Below are 20,614 nucleotides of genomic sequence, written 5' to 3'. Positions count from 1 at the left end.
GATCACCCTAATTTTAATTTTTTATTATAAAAGTATTATTATTTATATATATATTTTTCCTTTCTTTTCCTTTTGTAAAATATGTAAGTTAAGGCACATTAAGCAAATCTTTTGGCCTGGCCTTGTATCTCTGATGGGCTGCAGTGGGATGGACCCCTAGGGTACTGGGGGTGGGTTACTTTTATTATTTTTTTTAATTTTTTTGTGAGATTCTGTGGAGGGGGCCCTGGATGCCCCCCCCCCCCCCCCCCGAACTTTTGCCTTGCTTGGACCAATTCCATATTGCACGACTTGCTTATTTTAATGTATTACATTAGTTGAGTACTGACATATAAACTTCAAAGGGAAAAAGAGGAAAAGAAAAACACAAAAGAATAGGGTTAGTGTAACGTGCAGATGGTGGCTTGCCCGAGATGGGGTGGGGGTGGAGATGATGGGCGTGCCCTGGGCCTGGCATCGTCTTTTAGTGACCTACTCCTCATAGGACCTGTCTCGCTCGGGCCGTGAGGTGTGTAGCAGTCAATAAGAAATTTATTTATTAAAAAAAAAAAAAAATCCCTTTTTTTTTCTTTTTTTTTTTAATACATTTCATACAGTTACCCTGTGAATGACAATACATACATGATATTTTCACTCATGTTGTTGCTGAATATAATTTGTAATAAAATGTGTTTGTATTAAAACAGGAGAGATTGCAAAAAAAAAAAGATTGTACAAAATTGACCTGCATGGGAAGCTTGCCAGGAAAAATCCTTTGCAAGATTATAGTTTGCCAATGAGCATATAGGAAAAGACCAGGCCTTTTTTAATAATGTGGTCTGGACAGACGAATCAAAGATAGTTGTTTGGCCACAGTAACAGCAGACGTGTTTGGCACAGACCAAATACAGTGTTTCAGGAGAAGCACCTCATACCAACTGTGAAGCACGGTGGTGGAAATGTTATGGTTTGGGGTTGCTTTGCTGCCTCATGGACTGGACAGCTTGCATTCATTGATTCATCTATGAATTTTACATCATATCAAAGAGTGCTTGAAGATAATGTGAGGCCATCTTTCCAAAAGTTGAAGTTGAACCAAAAGTGGACCTTTCACCAGGATAATGGTCCTAAGCACACAAGCAAATCCTCCAAGGAATGATTAAAAAAAAAAAGAAATGGAGGATTGTGGAATGGCCTCGTCAAAGCCCGGATTTGAATCCCATTGAAATGTTGGATTTAAAATGGGCCGTACATTCAAGATAACCCTCGAACATCTTGCAGCTGAAAGAATATTGCTTGGAAGAGTGGTCAAAAATTCCAGCAAGTTGATGTCACAGACTGGTGGACAGTTATGCAAAATGCCAACAAGACGTTATTTCTGCTAAAGGGGCAATAATATTTTCTGTGGCCAAAGGTGTACTTACTTTTCCCACAGAATAATATCACATCTCTTGATATTTCTGTTGAATAAGTTATTGAAAAGGCTAATTGTCCTTGTGGTTTTGTTCAAGTATATCAACTTTATTAATAGGCATTGTTTCAAAGATGATAAAATGTTTGCTTGTCCAAATATCTCAAAAAAGCCAACGATTTTCATGGGGTGTGCTTATTTTTTCACATGACTGTATGATACTCTTTCAAGCCTATGAAGCAGGTGATAATGGAATACTAAGATCTAGCCGCATGCTTTTATTGTTTCCAGGTTACAAAAGCGGACATTGAAAAGCTGAAGGGTACATACAGACAATTAACTAAAGATGCTCATAGTGCCAAAGAGAAGTACAAGGAGGCAATTATAAAAGGTAGGAACTCTATGTTCATCACTGTAAGATATTTCATTTGAGCCTTAGTGCTTTATTGTATCTTCATTTCTAATTTCATTGACTCAAAAAAGCCTTTTCCCCAGTGCCACCATCGTGTGGAAATAGTACATTTAAATATTATGTTTGTGTTAGTCTCTGTCATTAGGTAATTCTCAAAGGTAACAAGACCTTGTTTAGACATCACAGTTTGTCTACCAGTTTGAAGCTTTCAAACAATATCTGTTTTAACATCCCAGATGTTTGGGCGGGGGGGGGGGGTCATCTGGATGGCAGCTTGCCGGGGTGGGGGATCACCTGGATGGCAGCTTGCCGGGGAAGCGCCGAGAAACCGTGCACACTTTAATATAAAAATCCCTTACATATACGGCCAATCTTTGAGTAAAGCATCGGCGTTGATATGTCAAAAACTTCTGCAAATAAACAGTGTGACATCTTTACTCGAGCACGCAAGACCAGTGTAAAAACAACTTCACAGAGTACACTGAGTGCAGTGGAACCTAACCACATGATCAGCTTAGCTGAAGTTTTAAACAAATTGAAATTATTTCGAGCAGACTGATACCCGTCTGACTGATATTGTAAACTCAATGGCTGCGTTGGAAAGTGTCAGATGTATAACAAGATGTTTCGTCTAACGCAACATGTATTGAGGAGGCTGAAGGCTGCATACACGTTACAGAAAGGACGCTTGAAAAAACAGAAGCCGCACCGGGCTCAGCCAGCAAATGAATTGCTTACCTCGAATCAAAGACTGATGACTTGGAGAACCGGGGCAGGAGGAAGAACCTCCGGCTCTGTGGTATACGAGAGTGCGCAGAGGGCTAGAAAACTCTTCTCGAATTTATAAGCGATATGTTGGCACAATGGCTGGGGCTGAGTGCAGACATATCATTCACCTTAGAATGGGTTCATCGTACACTAGCATCTGGGAAGCCCAACTGAAACAGAGCAATACTCATCCGCTTCTTAAAGTTTCAGGAGAAGGAATTTGTTTACCGTGAATCAAGGCGCGAGACATCACGCAAGACGGGGTCAAGATATCCTTTGCGCAGGATCTCTCTGCAGAGGTGGTACGGATTTGATGGGGATTTAATCTAGTCATGAAATTGTTTGTTGATCTCAACGCTTTCCCTGCAATTCAGCATAACCCTTGCACGCTTCGAGTGCTATACAATGGCAAGATCCATCTCTTCTCAACGCCGCAAGAAGCTAAAGTTCTACAGTATTCCCACGTTCGATGTAGAAGTGCCGAGGTTAAAAGTCAAATAGTTCGATGGTCCGAGTGTGTACGTGTCTGTAGGGAGGGGGGTTTGCTTACACTTGCATTTCTTTCTCTCTTTTGTTTTTTTCTTTCTTTTTTTCTCTTTCTTTGTTCTCTTTTCTTTTTTCCCTTCTTTCTTCCACTCATATTTCAAAGTATGCTTTGATAGTTTTGTTTTCTCCATAAATTAACAAACAGTCTGGATATTAAAATTATAAGTTGGAATGTTCGTGAATGAGAAAATTGGATGAGAAGAAAAGTATTGAATAGGATAAAAGATCTCAAATCTAAAATATTTTTTCTACAAGAATCAGACTTATTTGCATCAGATATGCATTACTTGGGTAAAAGATGGCCAGGCCAAGTATTTCATGCAACCTTTAATAGTCATGCAAGGGGCATAGTTATCCTCATTCATAGATCATTGCCATTTATAGTTACAAAAACCATTCAGGACCCTTCTGGAAGATATATTATTGTTCAGAGGAGTATTTTGACACAAAAGCTAAATCTTATAAATGTTTATGGTCCAAACAATGACAGCCCATTATTTTTTGAGAAATTATTTTTAAATGAATGAATGAATGAATGAATGAATGCCTTTTATTGTCACTATACACATGTACAATGAAATTAAGAGCCACTCCTTTTTTGTTCCGTGCCAACATGTACATTAAATAAACAAGAAGAATAAACAAGATAAATAAACAAGATATTGGGGCGGATGGGGGAGGTACTATGAAATGCACAGTTTTGAGACACTATATACATATGCTGTGAACTCAGTACATGTATGTGTTTAGAATGGTAATAGCTTTTGGGAAAAAACTATTCTTAAATCTATTAGTCCTTGTTTTGATGCACCTGTAACGTCTCCCTGAGGGCAACAGATTGAACAGATCAAAGCCAGGGTGAGAGCTGTCCTTAATGATGGTTTTTCCTCTGCTGAGGCAACAGGAGGTGTAAATATCCATCAGGGAGGGGAGAGGGCAGCCAATGATCTTCTGTGCTGCTCTTACTACTCTCTGAAACCTCTCCCTGTCTGCTGCGGTGCAGCTACCGTACCACACCGTGATACAGTATGTCAGCGGGCTCTCGACGGACGAGCGGTAGAAGATCAGCAGCAGATTGGGGTCCAGATTGTACTTCCTGAGAACCCTCAGGAAGTGTAGCTGCGTTTGAGCCTTCTTGATAACCGCTGTGATGTTGTCCGTCCAGGAGATGTCTGCAGAGATAAGGACGCCAAGAAACCGGAAGGTGTGGACCCTCTCCACACACTCACCATTAATGAAAAGGGGGGCCAGCTCAGTGTTGTGCTTCCTGAAGTCTACAATGAGTTCCTTGGTTTTCTTGGTGCTTAGAGCCAGATTGTTCTTTGAACACCAGGCTGCCAAGTTTAGGACTTCCTCTCTGTAGGCTACCTCATCTCCTTTTGAGATGAGTCCGACCACTGTGGTGTCGTCAGCAAACTTGATGATAAGATTATTGTTGTGGACTGGACTACAGTCGTATGTGTAGAGACAGTACAGGAGGGGGCTCAGCACACAGCCCTGTGGAGAACCTGTGCTCAACGTGCGAGTGGAGGAGAGGTGGGGTCCGAGTCTCACTGTCTGAGACCGGTTGGTGAGAAAGTCCTTTATCCAGGCACATGTGAAGGGGGGGAGGCCAAGAGTGACCAATTTGGTGATGAGAACGGCCGGAATGATTGTATTAAAAGCCGAACTGTAATCCACAAAAAGCATCCGGACGTAGCTCTGTTGCTGCTCTAGATGTCTCAACACATAGTGGACAGCTACGGCGATAGCATCCTCTGTGGATCTGTTTGCGCGATATGAAAACTGATAAGGATCAAAGTCTGGGTGGAGGTAGTCCTTGATGTGCTGAAGAACCAATCTCTCAAAGCACTTCATGATAACTGGAGTGAGGGCCACAGGACGATAATCATTTAGGCTAGTGGTGGGCGACTTCTTTGGCACTGGGATGATTGTGGCTGATTTTAGGCAGGCCGGGATGACTGCTTGGGCCAGGGAGAGATTGAAGATTCTGGTAAAGATGTGGGCAAGCTGGTGGGCACACGATCTGAGCACCTTACCAGGTACACCGTCTGGGCCAGCAGCTTTCCTGGGGTTCACTGCCAGAAACATCCGTCTAACATCGTGTTCCCTCACAGTACGTAGAGTGGTGCAGGAACCAGGAGGGGATGGAGGCAGGGCTGGACTGGTACGGGAGCCAGATGAGGGTGGAGGTGAGGCTGGAGCAGATGAGTACTGTTGTTGTGATGTTTCAAAGCGAGCAAAGAAGCAATTTAGCTCTTCTGCCAGCATCGCACTCAGGTCTCCTGTTGTCGCATCATGGCCTCTGTAGTTCGTGATGTTTTGTATGCCCTGCCACACCTCCCGTTTATTTTTGCTGGACAGGTGGGACTCTATGCTCCTCTTATAGACCGCCTTAGCTTCCTTAATACCACCTTTCAGGTTGGCACGAGCGGCTCTGTACAGAGCTCTATTACCAGACCTGAGGGCAGCGTCGCGGGCTTTGAGGAGTGTGCGGACCTGTTTGGTCATCCATGGTTTCTGGTTTTGGAAAACCCAAATGTTTTTGTCCACAGTCACATTTCCGATACAGAACTTGATATAGTCCAGTACCGTTCCTGTTAATGTTTCTAGCTCTTGATGTTCAAACAAATCCCAGTCTGTCTGTTCGAAGCATTCCTGTAGTTTGCAGAATGCATCATCAGGCCAGGTGGTAACAGTCTTTATAGTGGTCTTGACACTGCAATGTTATCTATCATTGTTCCGTTATTACACCAGTTCTCATGCACGCACATACAGAGCCCCCCCCCCTCTGCTCTTACCGGAGTCCTCGGTCCTGTCCCAGCGAAGCATAGTACGACCTGCTAGCTGCATGCTAGCATCGGGTATCCTCGGATGAAGCCAGGTTTCAGTAATAATCAAAACACAGCAATCACGAACGTAGCGATTTCCAGCTAGTTGTAATTCCAAATTGTCGATTTTATTCACTAGGGATCTGGCATTGGAGAGAAACAGGCTCGGTAAAGGTGGCTTGTGTGGTTGTTTTCTTAGCCTTAACATAATACCGGACCTGCATCCCCGCTTTTGCTTCCTCTCCCTCCTCCGTCTGCGCCGCCTTCTGGACCCGACAAAAATCCACGGAGAGCCCGGCAATCTCGCTATGTCGTCTGGGATGTTGTGCGTGTGATGAAAGATTCTCGAAATAGGTATTCGGTGTTGGTCCCCAATATCCATAAGGTTCTGACTTGTATAGCGAATGTTCGTAGAACCGATAATGCACAAACAAGTAATAAAGAAATAATACAAAAACAACAAAAAAGAGCACTGAAAAGGAGAGCTGTGAGCCGCTGCAACTGTGTGCGCCGCCATCTTTATCATGTGTTTACTTTGGAGGAATTTAATATTATCGGAGGAGATTTTAACTGTGCCATCGACCCCGTATTGGACAGAGCCACCCAAATTGATACAACTCGTATACAAACTAGAAAAAAAATCATTGATTACATGTAAGATCTAAGATTAACTGAAGCTTGGTGAGTGCTAAACCCAAATACAAGAGAATATTCCTGTTCATATAAAACTTTTTCACACATCGACTATTTTATAATTTCTTGGGAACTATTGTCTAACGTGAAAGAATTCTGGTATAATGGTATAGTAATTAGTGATTATGCAGCAGCATCTATGGAGATACATTTGGGTAGATTTCAGCATTGTCCTAGATGGAGGTTGCAAACTTATTAGTTACAAGACCCATCATTTATTATATTTGTGGAGAATTGTATTGATAAATATTTTGAACTAAATACGAATGAAACTACGGCCAGTATTAGATGGGAAGCATTTAAGGCTTACATAAGAGGAGAAATTATTAGGTATGCAAGTGCAAAATCCAAACAACATAATCCGAAATTATAAATACTAGAGGATCAAATGAAAAAAAGTTGACATTGAAATTACTGTTGATAATCCTGAAAAATTACATAACCTGTCTGCAATGAGAGCTAACTATGATAAATTAAGAGCCTAATGTGGATTTAGCAAACATACTATGACCAGAAGGAAAAAGCAGGTAAGCTATTGGCCTGGAGGATAAAGAAAATGCAATCTTAATGAACAATGAATTCTATAAAGCTGAAATCTGTTAATTTAACTATGGACCCAATAGAAATAAATAATAAATTTAGAGACTTTTATCAACAGTTGTACAAATCAAAATATAAAGCAAATAATAAAACAGTTCAGAAATTATTTCTTGATCAGCTGCAATTTCAAACTATATCAGAGGATGAGAGAACAGCATTAGACAGCGCATTAACAACAGAAGATCTTAGTGAAGCTATAGGGGATATTAACAGCGTTAAATCTCCAGGACCAGATGGGCTTCCAGTTGAGTTTTATAAAACATTTAAAAGAAAGCTTGTAAGACCATTACTGGACATGTATTAATCATTTATCACTGGAACGCTCCCAGATTCATTAAGACTATCTATAACAACTTTAATATTAAAACCAAATAAGCCCCCAACGGAATGCTCATCTTATAGACCAGTTAGTTTAACGGGATGTGATAAAAAATGCTTTTTAAAGCACTTGCTAGAAGATTAGGTCTAGTATCTTCCCCAATGAATTATTGATGATCAACAAGGCTTTGTACAAAAATGATGAGAAGGGTCTTGAATATACTACATGAGAGACACAATGAAAAAGACAATGAAAAAATGAAAAGTGATGCTATCAGTAGATGCGGGCCAAGCATTTGGCAGGATGTTCTTCCTAGATTTGTATTTGGTGAAACTTTTCCTAAGTGGATACGGCTGTTATACACGGACCCATCTGTTGAGATACTAACTAATAACACCATTTCAAGACCGTTCAATCTGCAGCAATCCACCATCAGGGGTGCCATTTGTCTCAGCTGTTGTTCGTGTTGGCAGTCGAACCCCTAGCTATGGCAGTGAGAGAACATACTGGATTATCAGGCATTATAACAGGGTGGAAGGACCATCGTATCTTTGTTTTTTAGGTAATTTCTTCTTTTAAGAAGTGTAAATTGAATGTGTATGTGAAAGGGTGTATGCTTGTGTATTTGCAGTTGATGTTGGGTTATAAAACAAGAAAAGGACAATAAATATATTGGGGGGGGGGGCAGCAATCATGTTGTGTTTTGCTTTTCCTGTCAACCACTGGGATATTACATGCTAAATAAGTTCTTAGTAGTGATGCACTGAAATGAACATTTTTGAAAAAACAAACAAATTTACTTTAAAAGAACTGCCTTTTTGTATAATTGTATAAATATTATGCTTTTTAACCATGTTCATGCATTTGAATGAATAGCAGTTGAAAAAGTACAAGGCCATGAAATGAACAGCACTTTATTTTTAAAGTCAAAATAACAATAAAGCAATATATATATAGTATCTCACAAAAGTGAGTACACCCCTCACATTTTTGTAAATATTTGATTATATCTTTTTAATATTTAAATATTTTATTATATTTTATAAGACTGAAGAAATGACACTTTGCTACAATGTAAAGTAGTGAGTGTACAGCTTGTGTAACAGTGTAAATTTGCTGTCCCCTCAGAATAACTCAACACAAAGCCATTAATGTCTAAACCGCTGGCAACAAAAGTGAGTACACCCCTAAGTGAAAATGTCCAAATTGGGCCCAAAGTGTCAATATTTTGTGTGGCCACCATTATTTTCCAGCACTGCCTTAACCCTCTTGGGCATGGAGTTCACCAGAGCTTCACAGGTTGCCACTGGAATCCTCTTCCACTCCTCCATGACGACATCACGGAGCTGGTGGATGTTAGAGACCTTGTGCACCTCCACCTTCCGTTTGAGGATGCCCCACAGATGCCCAATAGGGTTTAGGTCTGAAGACATGCTTGGCCAGTCCATCACCTTCACCCTCAGCTTCTTTAAGAAGGCAAAAGTCGTTATCATGCTGGAATACTGCTTCAGTATGTCACAGTACATGTTGGCATTCATGGTTCCTTCAATGAACTGTAGCTCCCCAGCTTTCTTCTGGGATGACAGCCATACAGACCAATTTGATGCAGTGTGTGGCGTATGGTCTGAGCACTGACAGGCTGACCCCCCACCCCTTCAACCTCTGCAGCAATGCTGGCAGCACTCATATGTACTGGCTGCACGATTATGGCCAAAATGATGATCCGATTATTTTGATCAATATTGAGATCTCGATTATTTATCATGATTATTAACTGATTTTAGTGACCACATTTTTATTGCACTTTCACATTGATTAAGTTTTCTCATGCCACAATATAACACACAAGTAGTCATGAGAAAAATTGAGTTGGTCAATTATGACAGAATTTAGGAACAAAGTGTGAGCCATGACAAATTAATTTACCTTCTGATATACTAAATTTAATATTTTCAGCTAATTTTACAGACTGTGTGCAAAAAAACAACCGTTAACCTGTTCCACCTTGTAAACAAATACAATAAACATGTTCAGTGTTTGAAGTCTGCTCCTCTTAAATATATTTAAAGCTACAATATTAGACATTTTCCACTGACATGTTTCTGGGCTGGAGTCAGTTCTCGAAGCACTCTGGGTATATTGTGTATATATCTGAATAATCTCATATAGGATGTGATTGGGTGAGTTCATTTACCCACCGGTGTGAATAAATATTTATTCACAGTCACACAAAATACTTTTCAGTCACAAATGCGAGTGAAATGGTCGCACTGTAGAGCCCTGAGTTTATCTGCAAAGTTTTTCCCGTTCGGCGTGATGTTTAATGTCCCCGACAACCTCTGTATTGCCATTTAGCATCATGTTTAATGTCATGATTTCTCCTCGCGCAAAGCGCTGGAGCTCGAAGCGAAGCTGGCAGCTCAAGGGCTAAAATGCTAACTCCGTTTTGGGGTTTTGGCACTACAAAATGACGTCACCCCTGCGCCGCTCTATGGTGATTGTCTGTAAGTGTAGGAAGCGCTTGATTTGATCTGCAGCGGAGTTTTCTATTAGTGGAGGATGAACTTTAATTGTTAATATCGCAGTCAATCATGTTCATGTAATTGTGGGCAGTCAAAATCGTAATCGCGAAAGATATTCGATTAATTGTGCAGCCCTACTCATAAGTCTATTTCCCAAAGACAACCTCTGGATATGACGCTGAGCACGTGCACTCAACTTCTTTGGTCGACCATGGCGAGGCCTGTTCTGAGTGGACCCTGTCCTGTTAAAAAGCTGTATGGTCTTGGCCACCGTGCTGCAGCTCAGTGTCAGGGTCTTGGCAATCTTTTTATAGCCTAGGCCATCTTTATGTAGAGCAACAATTCTTTTTTCCAGATCCTCAGAGAGTTCTTTGCCATGATGTGACATGTTGAACTTCCACTGACCAGTATGAGGGAGTGTGAGAGCAATAACACCAAAGTTAACACATCTGCATCCCATTCACACCTGAGACCTTGTAACACTAACAAGTCACATGACACCGGGGAGGGAAGATGGCTAATTGGGCCCAATTTGGACATTTTCACTTAGGGGTGTACTCACTTTTGTTTCCAGCGGTTTGGACATTAATGGCTGTGTGTAACACCTTCAAGCTGTGTGGCACACACCTTGAGCAGCCTGGGGTTGATGATGTCTGGGCCCATAGATTTGTTGGTTCGGAGCTTGTGGGTCGTTGGGGTGCCTGTGATGATTCCTGTATTGTCCTCATCATCAGGAGTGTGTGAATGTCCATTTGAGCTCTCTGGGGTGGGGGCGTCAAACCTGTTGAAAAACTGGTTTAGCTCATTTGCATGTTTCAGGCTGCCCTCCATGGCTGGTCTGGAATTTTCAAGCCCAGTAATCCTGTTCATGCCCTCCCATAACTCTTTGGCACTGTTTTTTTTCCAGCTTGAACTCTAGCCTCTCCCGTAGCGGTTTTTTGCTTTCCTCAGCTCCCTCCTTAGCTCCTGTTGGACTGATTTGACCTCCTCATTGTCTCCTGCCATGAATGCGCTCTTTTTCCTGTTTAGGAGGGCTTCAATGTCTTTGTTGATCCATGACTTGTTGTTTGAAAAACAGCAGACCACCTTTGTGGGTACAATGCTGTCCTCACAGAAGCTTATGTGGACTACATACACTTCTGTGAGGACAGCATTGTACCCACAAAGAAGGTCCGCTGTACACTGGGGGAGAGTCCCTCAATGTCCTCTGCGTGATCTTCAAGGAACAGGTCCCAGTCTGTGGTCTCAAAGCAGTCCTGGAGGGCCTTTTCGGCCTCACTGGACCACACTTTTACAAACTTGGTGGTGACAGGCTGCTGTTTGACTACAGCCTTGTACACAGGTACAAGGTAGATCAAGTTGTGGTCTGATCTGCCCAGAGGGGGAAGGGCAGTGGAGCTGTATGCCCCCTTCACATTGGCATACAGCTGGTCCAAGATTTTATTCTCCCTTGTTTTGCATTTTACATACTGTGTGAAGTTTGAAAGGGTTTTAGAGAGGGGGACGTGGTTGAAGTTCCCGTTAATAATCATGAGTGTGCTCGGTTGTTGCGTCTGAAGTTTTGCAGTGGTGGAGTGGATGATGCAGGGCTCCAGGCAAAAAAAAATAAATCTAGGAGCCATTGGCTCCTAAACCCAAAATATTTAGGCGCCAAATCAAATTTTCAGGAGCCAAAATATAGTGATGTCATATGATGATATCATTGTTGAACGGCTACCTCACACTGCCTTTTCTTTCCCTTCTGTACTGTCTGCCTTTGTTTACTCTGCCTCTCATAGTTTACATAACGTATTCTTTACATAGACGATATGTTCAATATTCAGTATATCATTATAATAATGAGTCTTTATTGATCACATATACATTACAGTGCAGTGAAATTCTTTTCTTTGGTTGTTAGGAAGTTGGGGTCAGAGCGCCCCTGGAGCAGAGAGGGTTAAGGGCATTGCTCAAGGGCCCAACAGTGGCAGCTTGGCAGTGCTGGGGCATGAACCCCCAACCTTCCGATCAGTAACCCAGAGCCTTAACCACCAAGCCACCACTGCCCTATTTTGAAACATATTACCGTAAATACTTAAATGTCCAGTCATTTATTTCTTTTTTTCCCCCCACTTTTTTATTCAACTATGTACAATTAGTTGTTTCCTGCTTATTCAGGCTCAGAGTCATGTAGGCTGCATTGAATTTTATTTTCAATTCCCTCATCTCTTTTTCTGCAACTTTATCACTAGCACGTTGCACTGCTTTCATGGTTGGGGTGGCACGAGGGGCAGACCTAGCAATGACACAATCCCTGCCGTTCTCATATTTTTTTTACTGTCACCATGCTTCTTCATGGTATCTTTTTTAAAATGACTCGGACCGGTAATGAACTCTGTTTTAACAGCAATATCTTGTCCTGCTTTAGCACAAAAGGTGCAGTACATTTTCCCATTGTCATAACGTGACCAGGCGAACTCTTGTAGCCAAGCTGATTTAAACGGTCTTGTCGGGACGGGAGCCGCAGGGATGGGAGAAGAAGACTCGACTCGCTGCACTTGACTGTCATCATCTGTAAAATATTGCACACCAATTGAAACGGGCTGGGATGACTAAAATGTCACTTGAGAACTTTCATTGGTCGAGATGGTCTCAACATCGTCGGCATCTGATGTAGAGGAGGCAGGGTTTGGACGGGCAGGGAATGAGAAAAATTCTGATATTTTTCGTTTGCGCATTTCGTTTTCTTGTCAGCTGGCTAACGTTAGTAGTTAACTACGCAGTTAGCTAGCCTACATATAACGGATACATTCAAATTGCAACAAACTAAACCACATCAAACTAAATTAAACACCTTTAATAAAGTTAACACTTCCAACTTTTTAACCCAATAAACGTGACGTTAAACCTGTTTCTGTTCATCTATACAGCCGACGCTTCAACCACTGCAGGACAAGAGTGCAGAGTTTATTTATTGGGAACCATACAGGAGTGCACGCGATAGGGCAGGTAGACGCAGGGTCAAGAGGAAATGAGAGTTCAGTAGCCTAAAACAACAAGACGTATGGTCCTTTCTATTTCATTTCTTTTTACATTTTGTTGTGGGTAACGGTGGCCATTGGCGACTGGCAAAAAAAACATGATCGCAAAATGAAAAAGTTAGTCGCATTGGTGACCATTTTAGTCGGCATCTGGAGCCCTGTGATGTCACAGGCGCTTGCCGCTACTGATGAAGGTGGAATGTACACAGTCACAATAATGGTGTGAGAGAACTCCCTGGGCAAATAGTATGGTCTCAGTCCCACAGCCAGTAGCTCTATATCTGGTGTACACATGCTCTCCTTCACCGTTATGTGTCTAGCGTTGCACCATTTTGAGTTAACAAAGGCAGCTATACCTCCTCCCTTCTTCTTACCGCTCTGTTTTCCTCTGTCTGCTTGCACGAGCGTGAAGCCAGCTAGCTCGACCAAAGAATCAGGAATGTTCCCTGTTAGCCATGTCTCCGTGAAGCACAACAAACTGGCCTCCCTGTACTCACGCTGGCTACTCGTCAGTGCTGCAATCTCCTCTGACTTGTTGGCCAGCGATCTTTCATTCCCCATAACAAATGATGGAAGGCAAGGTTTGAGTCTCGTTTTTTTCTCCTGCTTCTCTCTAACATTAGCGCCCACTCTCGTCCCTCGCCTGTGTCTTCGTAGCTCCGCTTGTATGTCTGTCGGCAATGTTGCCGCTCTAATCTGATACATCAGGAGCTGCTCCCTTGATTAAACAAGCATTTTACGAGTAATCTTGGTTGGTCCAAAAAACACGTACGGCAAGAAACACGTTTAAAATGACAAATTCGGGCACACACATAGACAATAAAAAGTCTAGTGTAAAACCAGAAAGAAAGTCAGAAAGAGGTGAAAAAAATAAGTTAAATTTAAAAGATGCAGGAGCTGCTGTGACCGGCTGCCGCTCGCGTCAGCGCCTACTAACCATCATTCAAGACTTACACATGCATACTTATTGAATGGTGAAGAACCACCAACATGTGATTAGTGTAAGATAAGAATGACTGTTAAGTATATTTTACTGGATTGTTCTGTTCTTAGCAATAGTAAACAGTTCATCTATTCAGAAAATATGTATCTTGAAGTCCTACAAAATGTCTCTCCAGGGAAAAATTTAGGATTTTGATCAAATATTAAATTGAAAGGTCTGAGGTTTTTGTTGTTGATGTAAATCGCGGCTAAATTCTGGTAATGTCCCCTAGGCTTAACCTGAATGGTGCTTTTTTTCAGGTAAGGAGCCAGAGAAGGCCCGTGAGCGCTATGACAAAGCCACCATGAAGCTACACAATCTGCACAACCAATATGTGCTGGCTGTGCGTAGTGCGCAGCTGCACCACGAGCACTATCATGAAAACACACTCCCTCTGCTGCTAGATTCTCTGCAGAAGATGCAAGAGGAGATGGTCAGCGCCTTGTGAGTCTTGCACATCAGCCAAAGTTCACACACTTACAAGATGGTTTTTTTAAGTTTGTTTTCATTCACTTTTTTAATTTGCGTTCAAGGAAGGTTGTTAAAATGTTAAAAGGAGAAGAAGAAAGAGGTCCAAAAAGGATTGTATTTTTTATATATATATATATATATATATATATATATATATATATATATATATATATATATATATATATATATGTATACACACACACACCCTAAACTTCACATGTTTGATAAAAGTCTGGGCCTGAATACATTTACATGGCAATATTCAGTTATAAAATGAAAATAGTTAAAATAGTGCCACCTACTGGCAAGCCATTTCCAGGCCTTGTACTTTAACAAACCTCCCAGAGATTTAATCAGATCAACATCATATTCAGTCTAATCTAAAGGCCTTGCCAATGTTAAATTGCGAAGCTTTTGAGTTTTCTTTTGGAGGGCATGTCTGTGGTGTCTTGACAAATTCAAAATGAAACGAATCACACTTTTGAGGCCTAGGGTTGATTGAGGGTCTTTATCCACTATTCGAACAATCCTTCGTTGCAATATATATTTTTGTTGATAAAGAAAACATACTTCCTGTCACACAGCAACAATACCATTCTCATTTTTTGTTATACTTACATATACACACACACATACATACATACATAGTGTAGAAAAGAAAAACAAAATTAAAGAGTACAATCAACTAAACAACCCCTCTCCCCCTCCCACCCCATTATGGCTAACCAATATCTATATCTGGTTATGTATATATTGTAAAATCCAGGCACAGGCACTAAAATTCAAGTGGGAAGTGTCTGTAACACCATAAAATATGAAATAAAGGGTTGCCATTTATATATATATATATATATATATATATATATATATATAAAAAAAAAAAAACACTTGTCAGTACAACCCCTCACTGTATGCTTTATTTTCTCAAGTTTAAAAAAAAAATCATGTCCTTTAGCCACTGGGAGATGGATGGATATTTAGCAGATTTCCAATGCAATAGTAGGGAACGTCTTGCTATTACGGATGTGAAAGCGATAATATCTTTTTGTACAGAGCTTAATGGAACTGAGGCATCAGGAATCCCAAATATAGAAATTAGGCAAGGTTTTATATCTACTCTGAGAATAGTGGACATGATAATAAAGAAACCAGTCCAAAAACCATAGAGATCAGGGCAAAAGACAAACATATGGCCAAGATGACAGGGAGAGCCATGGCATTTATCGCACTTGTCCTCTACTTCTGGATATATTACAGAAAGTCTCGACTTAGACAAATGGACCCTATGTAAAACTTTGAATTGGATGAGCCCAAGACGAGCACAAGAAGTGGTAGAGTGTAACATACCTATAGCACATATATATATATATATATATATATATATATATATATATATATATATATATATATATATATAGTAACGGAGGCGAATCCAAGAAATAAATTTATCCCCGAATCCAAAATTCCTCAAAACTGCAAACAAATTGTCACGAGATGGAGGCTGAGACGGAAGCAAGTGCAGGTTGACTTGACTTTCTGCTGGAGCTCTGGAGATGAGACCGCCTTGTGGGTCTCATGCTGGAGCTTTGGGGATGAGACTACCTCGTGGGTCTCATGCTGGAGCTCTGGAGATGAGGTCGCCACGTTGACCTCTGGCTGGAGCGCTGCAGGTGAGACCACTTCATGGGTCTCAGGTTGGTGATCTGGGGATGAGGTCGCCACGTTGACCTCTGGCTGGAGCTCTGCAGGTGAGACCTCCATGTTGACCTCCAGCTGGAGCTCGGCAAGTGAGACCTCCTCGTGAGTCTCAGGTTGGAGCTCTGGGGCCGAGGTCGCCACGTTGATCTCTGGCTGGAGCTCGGCAGAGGAGACCACATAGTGGGTCTTTGAGAAGGAGGTCCCCCAGTTTTCCTGTTCATAATAGGTGGTGAACGGCTCGTCAGGTTCATCTCTGATCCTGACCCACATTCCAGGGATTCGTTGAACACAGGTAAAAGCAATGGTGCTAATTTTCCAATAAACGTTTAATTGGAAACCCATCCGGGCCAGAGGCTTTGTTAGATTGCATAGTTTTAATTGAATTTAAAATATCTTCAAGAGAGAGTGGGGAGTCCAGTTGCTTGGCAGAATTAGAATCAATAACAGGGTTACAAAGGTTTTGAAGAAATGCATTCAATTTAGTATTTTCTGCAGGAAATTCAGATTTATAAAGTGAAGCGTAAAATGATTTAAAAGTAGCATTAATTTCCATGGGCTCTGTAGTGACAATATTTTAAATGTTTTTATAATATTATAAGTGTATATTATACACTTATATAGTAAGTGTATAAGTGACAATATTACAAGTGTTTTTATATTACAAGTGTTTTATATTATAAGTACAAGTTTTTATATTGTAAGTGTTTTTAATACTATGTATTGTTGCCATACCTGATATGCCGGTAAAGACTTGGCTTGTCACCATGTTCATAGTATGAACCACGAGTATGTAACAAGCAGCGTTCTGCCTCTTTAGTCGAAATAAGATTAAATTCTGCTTGTAAGTCGAGACGCTGTTTAAGTAGATCTGGAGAAGAGTTCAATGCATATCTTTGATCAAGGTTACTCATCGCAGATGTGAGTTCATTAAGCCTAGTGGAGTGGAGTAAGAAATAATCTGCCCTTTGATATAGGATTAAAGTGTCTCCCATAACAATGAATAAGAAGTGGAGTCATTCTGATTGAAGAAAAGAAAGTCATCAATAGAAGTTGAAATGAACTTGCAGAATTCATTGTTTGCCAAAAGAAGAAAGTTAAATCTCCAAATTATAAAGCCAGACCACCATAGAAGAGAGCAAAAGAAACAAAATTATAAACAATGATCACATAACAATACTGTCAGCATCCACGTCTCTGACAAAGAACAGAAAAGGTTGCCAGATTCTGTAAAATTTCCCAGTTGCCCCCCTGACAGTGTTCCAACTTAAGACGAGACATGACTTCCCTGACCCAATGACCATACACTGGTGGAACAGGATCCTTCCCTCTAAACAATATTAATCTCCTGGCCAGGAGAGTGCAGAAGGACATCATGCTGGTCTCGCACCATCTAAAAGGAGTATTCTCCGGGGTCACCCCAAACATCGCAATAAGAGGGGACGGCTGTACTACTCTTCCCCATATCTTAGTAAAGGTCTCAAATATAGATTGCCAGAATGTGTACAGCTTTGGACATGTCCAGAACATATGCAACATAGTGGCTGGGGCCTGTCTGCATCGATCACATGTGGGATCTATGTCGGAATTAATCTTCAAGAGTCTAGCTTTGGACCAATGCAGACGGTGAACAATTTTAAATTGGACAACCGCATGTCTGAGACATATGGAGGAGGAGAAAATCCCCTGGATTACCTTGCACCAATCAGCATCATTGATTCGCCTAAGTCCGCCTCCCACTTATTCTTAAGGAGATCTAGGGACCACAAATCATGCATGCTGAGTAGGTCATAGATAACCCTTATTGTCTGCTTCCTGGCCAGTTTACAGTTAAAAATAGCATCTAATTGTGAATTGGAAGGGCACAACGGGAAGGTGTCCGAATTTAAGGCCACAAAGCTTCTAAACTGCAAATATTTATAAAAATGCGATCTGGGAATGTCATATTTCTGCATGAGCTGCTCAAATGAGAGAAAAACGCCCTCAAAATAGAGATCAGACAGTGAGACAGCTCCCTTTCTAGACCAAGTAGCGAAAGTCTTATCCAACAAAGATGGGAGAAACAGATGATTATTTGCAATTGGTCCCATGAGTGACAAGTCCCCAAGAGAGAAAGATCTTCTAAACTGATTCTAAATTTTGATTGCGTGTACAACAACTGGATTAGAGGTAAAGCTAGACAGAGGTTGTGCGAATGGTAATTTAGCACACAGTAGGGCCGCCGAGGAGATGGACGCCCCCTCTATAAGTGTCCATACAGGGGCTGCCACACTCTCCCCCATCCAGTACAACAATGATCTTATATTAACTGCCCAGTAGTAGTACATGAAGTTTGGGAGTGCCATCCCTCCCTTCGCTCGAGGTCTCTGCAATATATGCCTTTTGATCCGTGGTGGCTTTTTGTTCCAGATAAAGGCTGATATCTGATTGTTCAGTTTTGAAAAGAAGGATTTTGTAAGAAACATTGGGAAACACTGAAAAACATATAAAAATTTAGGTGGCACATTCATCTTTATAGTATTGATTCTGCCCCCCAGGGAGAGAGGCAGGGGATCCCACCGCTCAATATCTTGCTTCAGATTAGATAACAGGGGCTGATAATTAGCAAGGTATAGGTCTTTATAACTATGTGTAACCCACACCCCGAGATACTTGAATTTCTTTAGACTAATTTTGAAAGTGAATGAGTCCAGTGGTACCTGGAGTGCCCCCTCCCCAACAGGCATCATTTCACTTTTTTGAATATTGACCTTATAGCCCGATATTCTACCAAAAACCTTGAGTAGGGTCATCAGTTCAGGGAGACTCTCAAGGGGCTGTGAAATGAACAATAGCATGTCGTCCGCGTACAAAGAAACTTTATGCTCTATCCCCGCATGCCGGATCCCCCTAATGTCAGAATTCTGTCTTAGCGCCACAGCAAGTGGCCCCATTGCAGTGGCAAATAGCAGTGGTGATAGAGGACATCCCTGTCTTGTACCCCGCTGGAGCTCGAAGTAGGTGGACAAATTATTATTATTAGTGTGAACAGCAGTCCTCGGAGACGTATATAGAAGTTTGATCCATGATATGAACCCGGGACCAAACCCAAACCTCTCCAGCGCACTGAAAAGATAGCCCCACTCCACCTGGTCAAATGCCTTTTCAGCATCAAGTGAAAGCACCACTTCTGGGGTACCAGGTGGGGAGGGGCTATAAAGGATATTGAAAAGGCATCTGATGTTGAAAAAAGAGTATCGATTCCTAATAAAACCTGTTTGGTCCGGTGATATAATGGATGGAAGAACTCCCTCCAAGCGACGTGCCAGAGTTTTAGCAAGGATTTTAACATTGCTATTTAGTAAAGAAATTGGCCGGTAAGAGCTGCACTCAAGAGGGCTTTTGTCTTTCTTAAGGAGTAAGGAGATAACTGCTTCACGCATAGTAGATGATGGGGCTCTCAAGGAGAACGACTCCTTGAAAATCGACAATAACAAAGAGGAGAGTTGCCTTGAAAACTTTTTATGGAAATCGTTCGGATAACCATCCGGTCCCGGGGACTTGCCGCTTTGCATAGAGCCAATTGCCGATGCTATCTCCCCAACTGAGAGGTCCTCCTCTAACCCTGCTGCTTCCCCTGGATCTAAGGACGGAACATGCAGGGTCTAAAAAAAGTCTTCCAATGCAGAAGGGTCTACAGATGGGCCGGAGCTGTGTAGTGACACATAAAAAGTTTGAAAACTGGAGTTAATCTTATGATTATCTGTGCATTTTGAGCCCTGCTCATCATATATTTCATAGATGGTCAGATTAGCAGTTCTCTGTCTTAGTTGGCGGGCGAGAATCCGTCCAGCCTTCTCCCCATGCTCATAAAACCTGTATCGTGATTTGGAGATAAGATACTCAGCCTGTTTCGTCAATAAAAGGTCAAACTCTGTCTGCAGTGACAAATGCCTCTTCATAAAATCTGCAGAAGGTAGTTGGCTATGTGCCCTATCCAGCTCAAGAATCTCTTCCGCCAGTTCTTTAAGTCGAGCCATGTTCACTCTCTTCTGATTAGCACAGTATGAGATGACCTGACCTCGTAAATATGCCTTCAGTGACTCCCAAATCGTCAAGGAGGACATTCCAGGTGTTTGATTAATATCCAAAAAAAAACGAAATTTCAGATGCAATAAAACTAGTAAAAACATCATCCAACAGGAGCAGAGGATTGAGTCTCCAAGGGCGGTGATTGGATTGTGTAACCTGGATGCGCATTCTCATAGTCAAGGGGCAGTGATCTGAAATAACTATGAGTCCGTAATCACATCTGTCTATGAGGGGAAGCATTCTTTTGTCCAAAAAGAAATAGTCTATACAGGAATATGTATTATGAACTGAGGA

At 41.5% G+C, this 20,614-nt stretch overlaps 1 protein-coding gene across 6 annotated transcripts in view; it reads left to right on the top strand.

Annotated features, from left to right (window-relative positions):
- Positions 1 to 20,614, top strand: part of fer (fer (fps/fes related) tyrosine kinase) — a 111,321-nt gene that overhangs the window by 26,056 nt on the left and 64,651 nt on the right. For 3 of the 6 annotated variants that reach the window (XM_053618224.1, XM_053618230.1, XM_053618225.1), the window contains 2 exons: positions 1,682 to 1,781; positions 14,344 to 14,527. In XM_053618224.1, the coding sequence (XP_053474199.1) occupies positions 1,682 to 1,781; positions 14,344 to 14,527 (284 nt within the window). The remainder of the gene's footprint in view (positions 1 to 1,681; positions 1,782 to 14,343; positions 14,528 to 20,614) is intronic. The other 3 variants (XM_053618229.1, XM_053618227.1, XM_053618228.1) reach the window with 1 other exon arrangement.

Source organism: Ictalurus furcatus, chromosome 28, assembly GCF_023375685.1.
Source record: "Ictalurus furcatus strain D&B chromosome 28, Billie_1.0, whole genome shotgun sequence".
Classification (NCBI taxonomy): Eukaryota; Metazoa; Chordata; class Actinopteri; order Siluriformes; family Ictaluridae; genus Ictalurus; species Ictalurus furcatus.
Note: the sequence above shows the minus strand (reverse complement) of the source record. Positions and strands in the feature narration are given on the sequence as shown.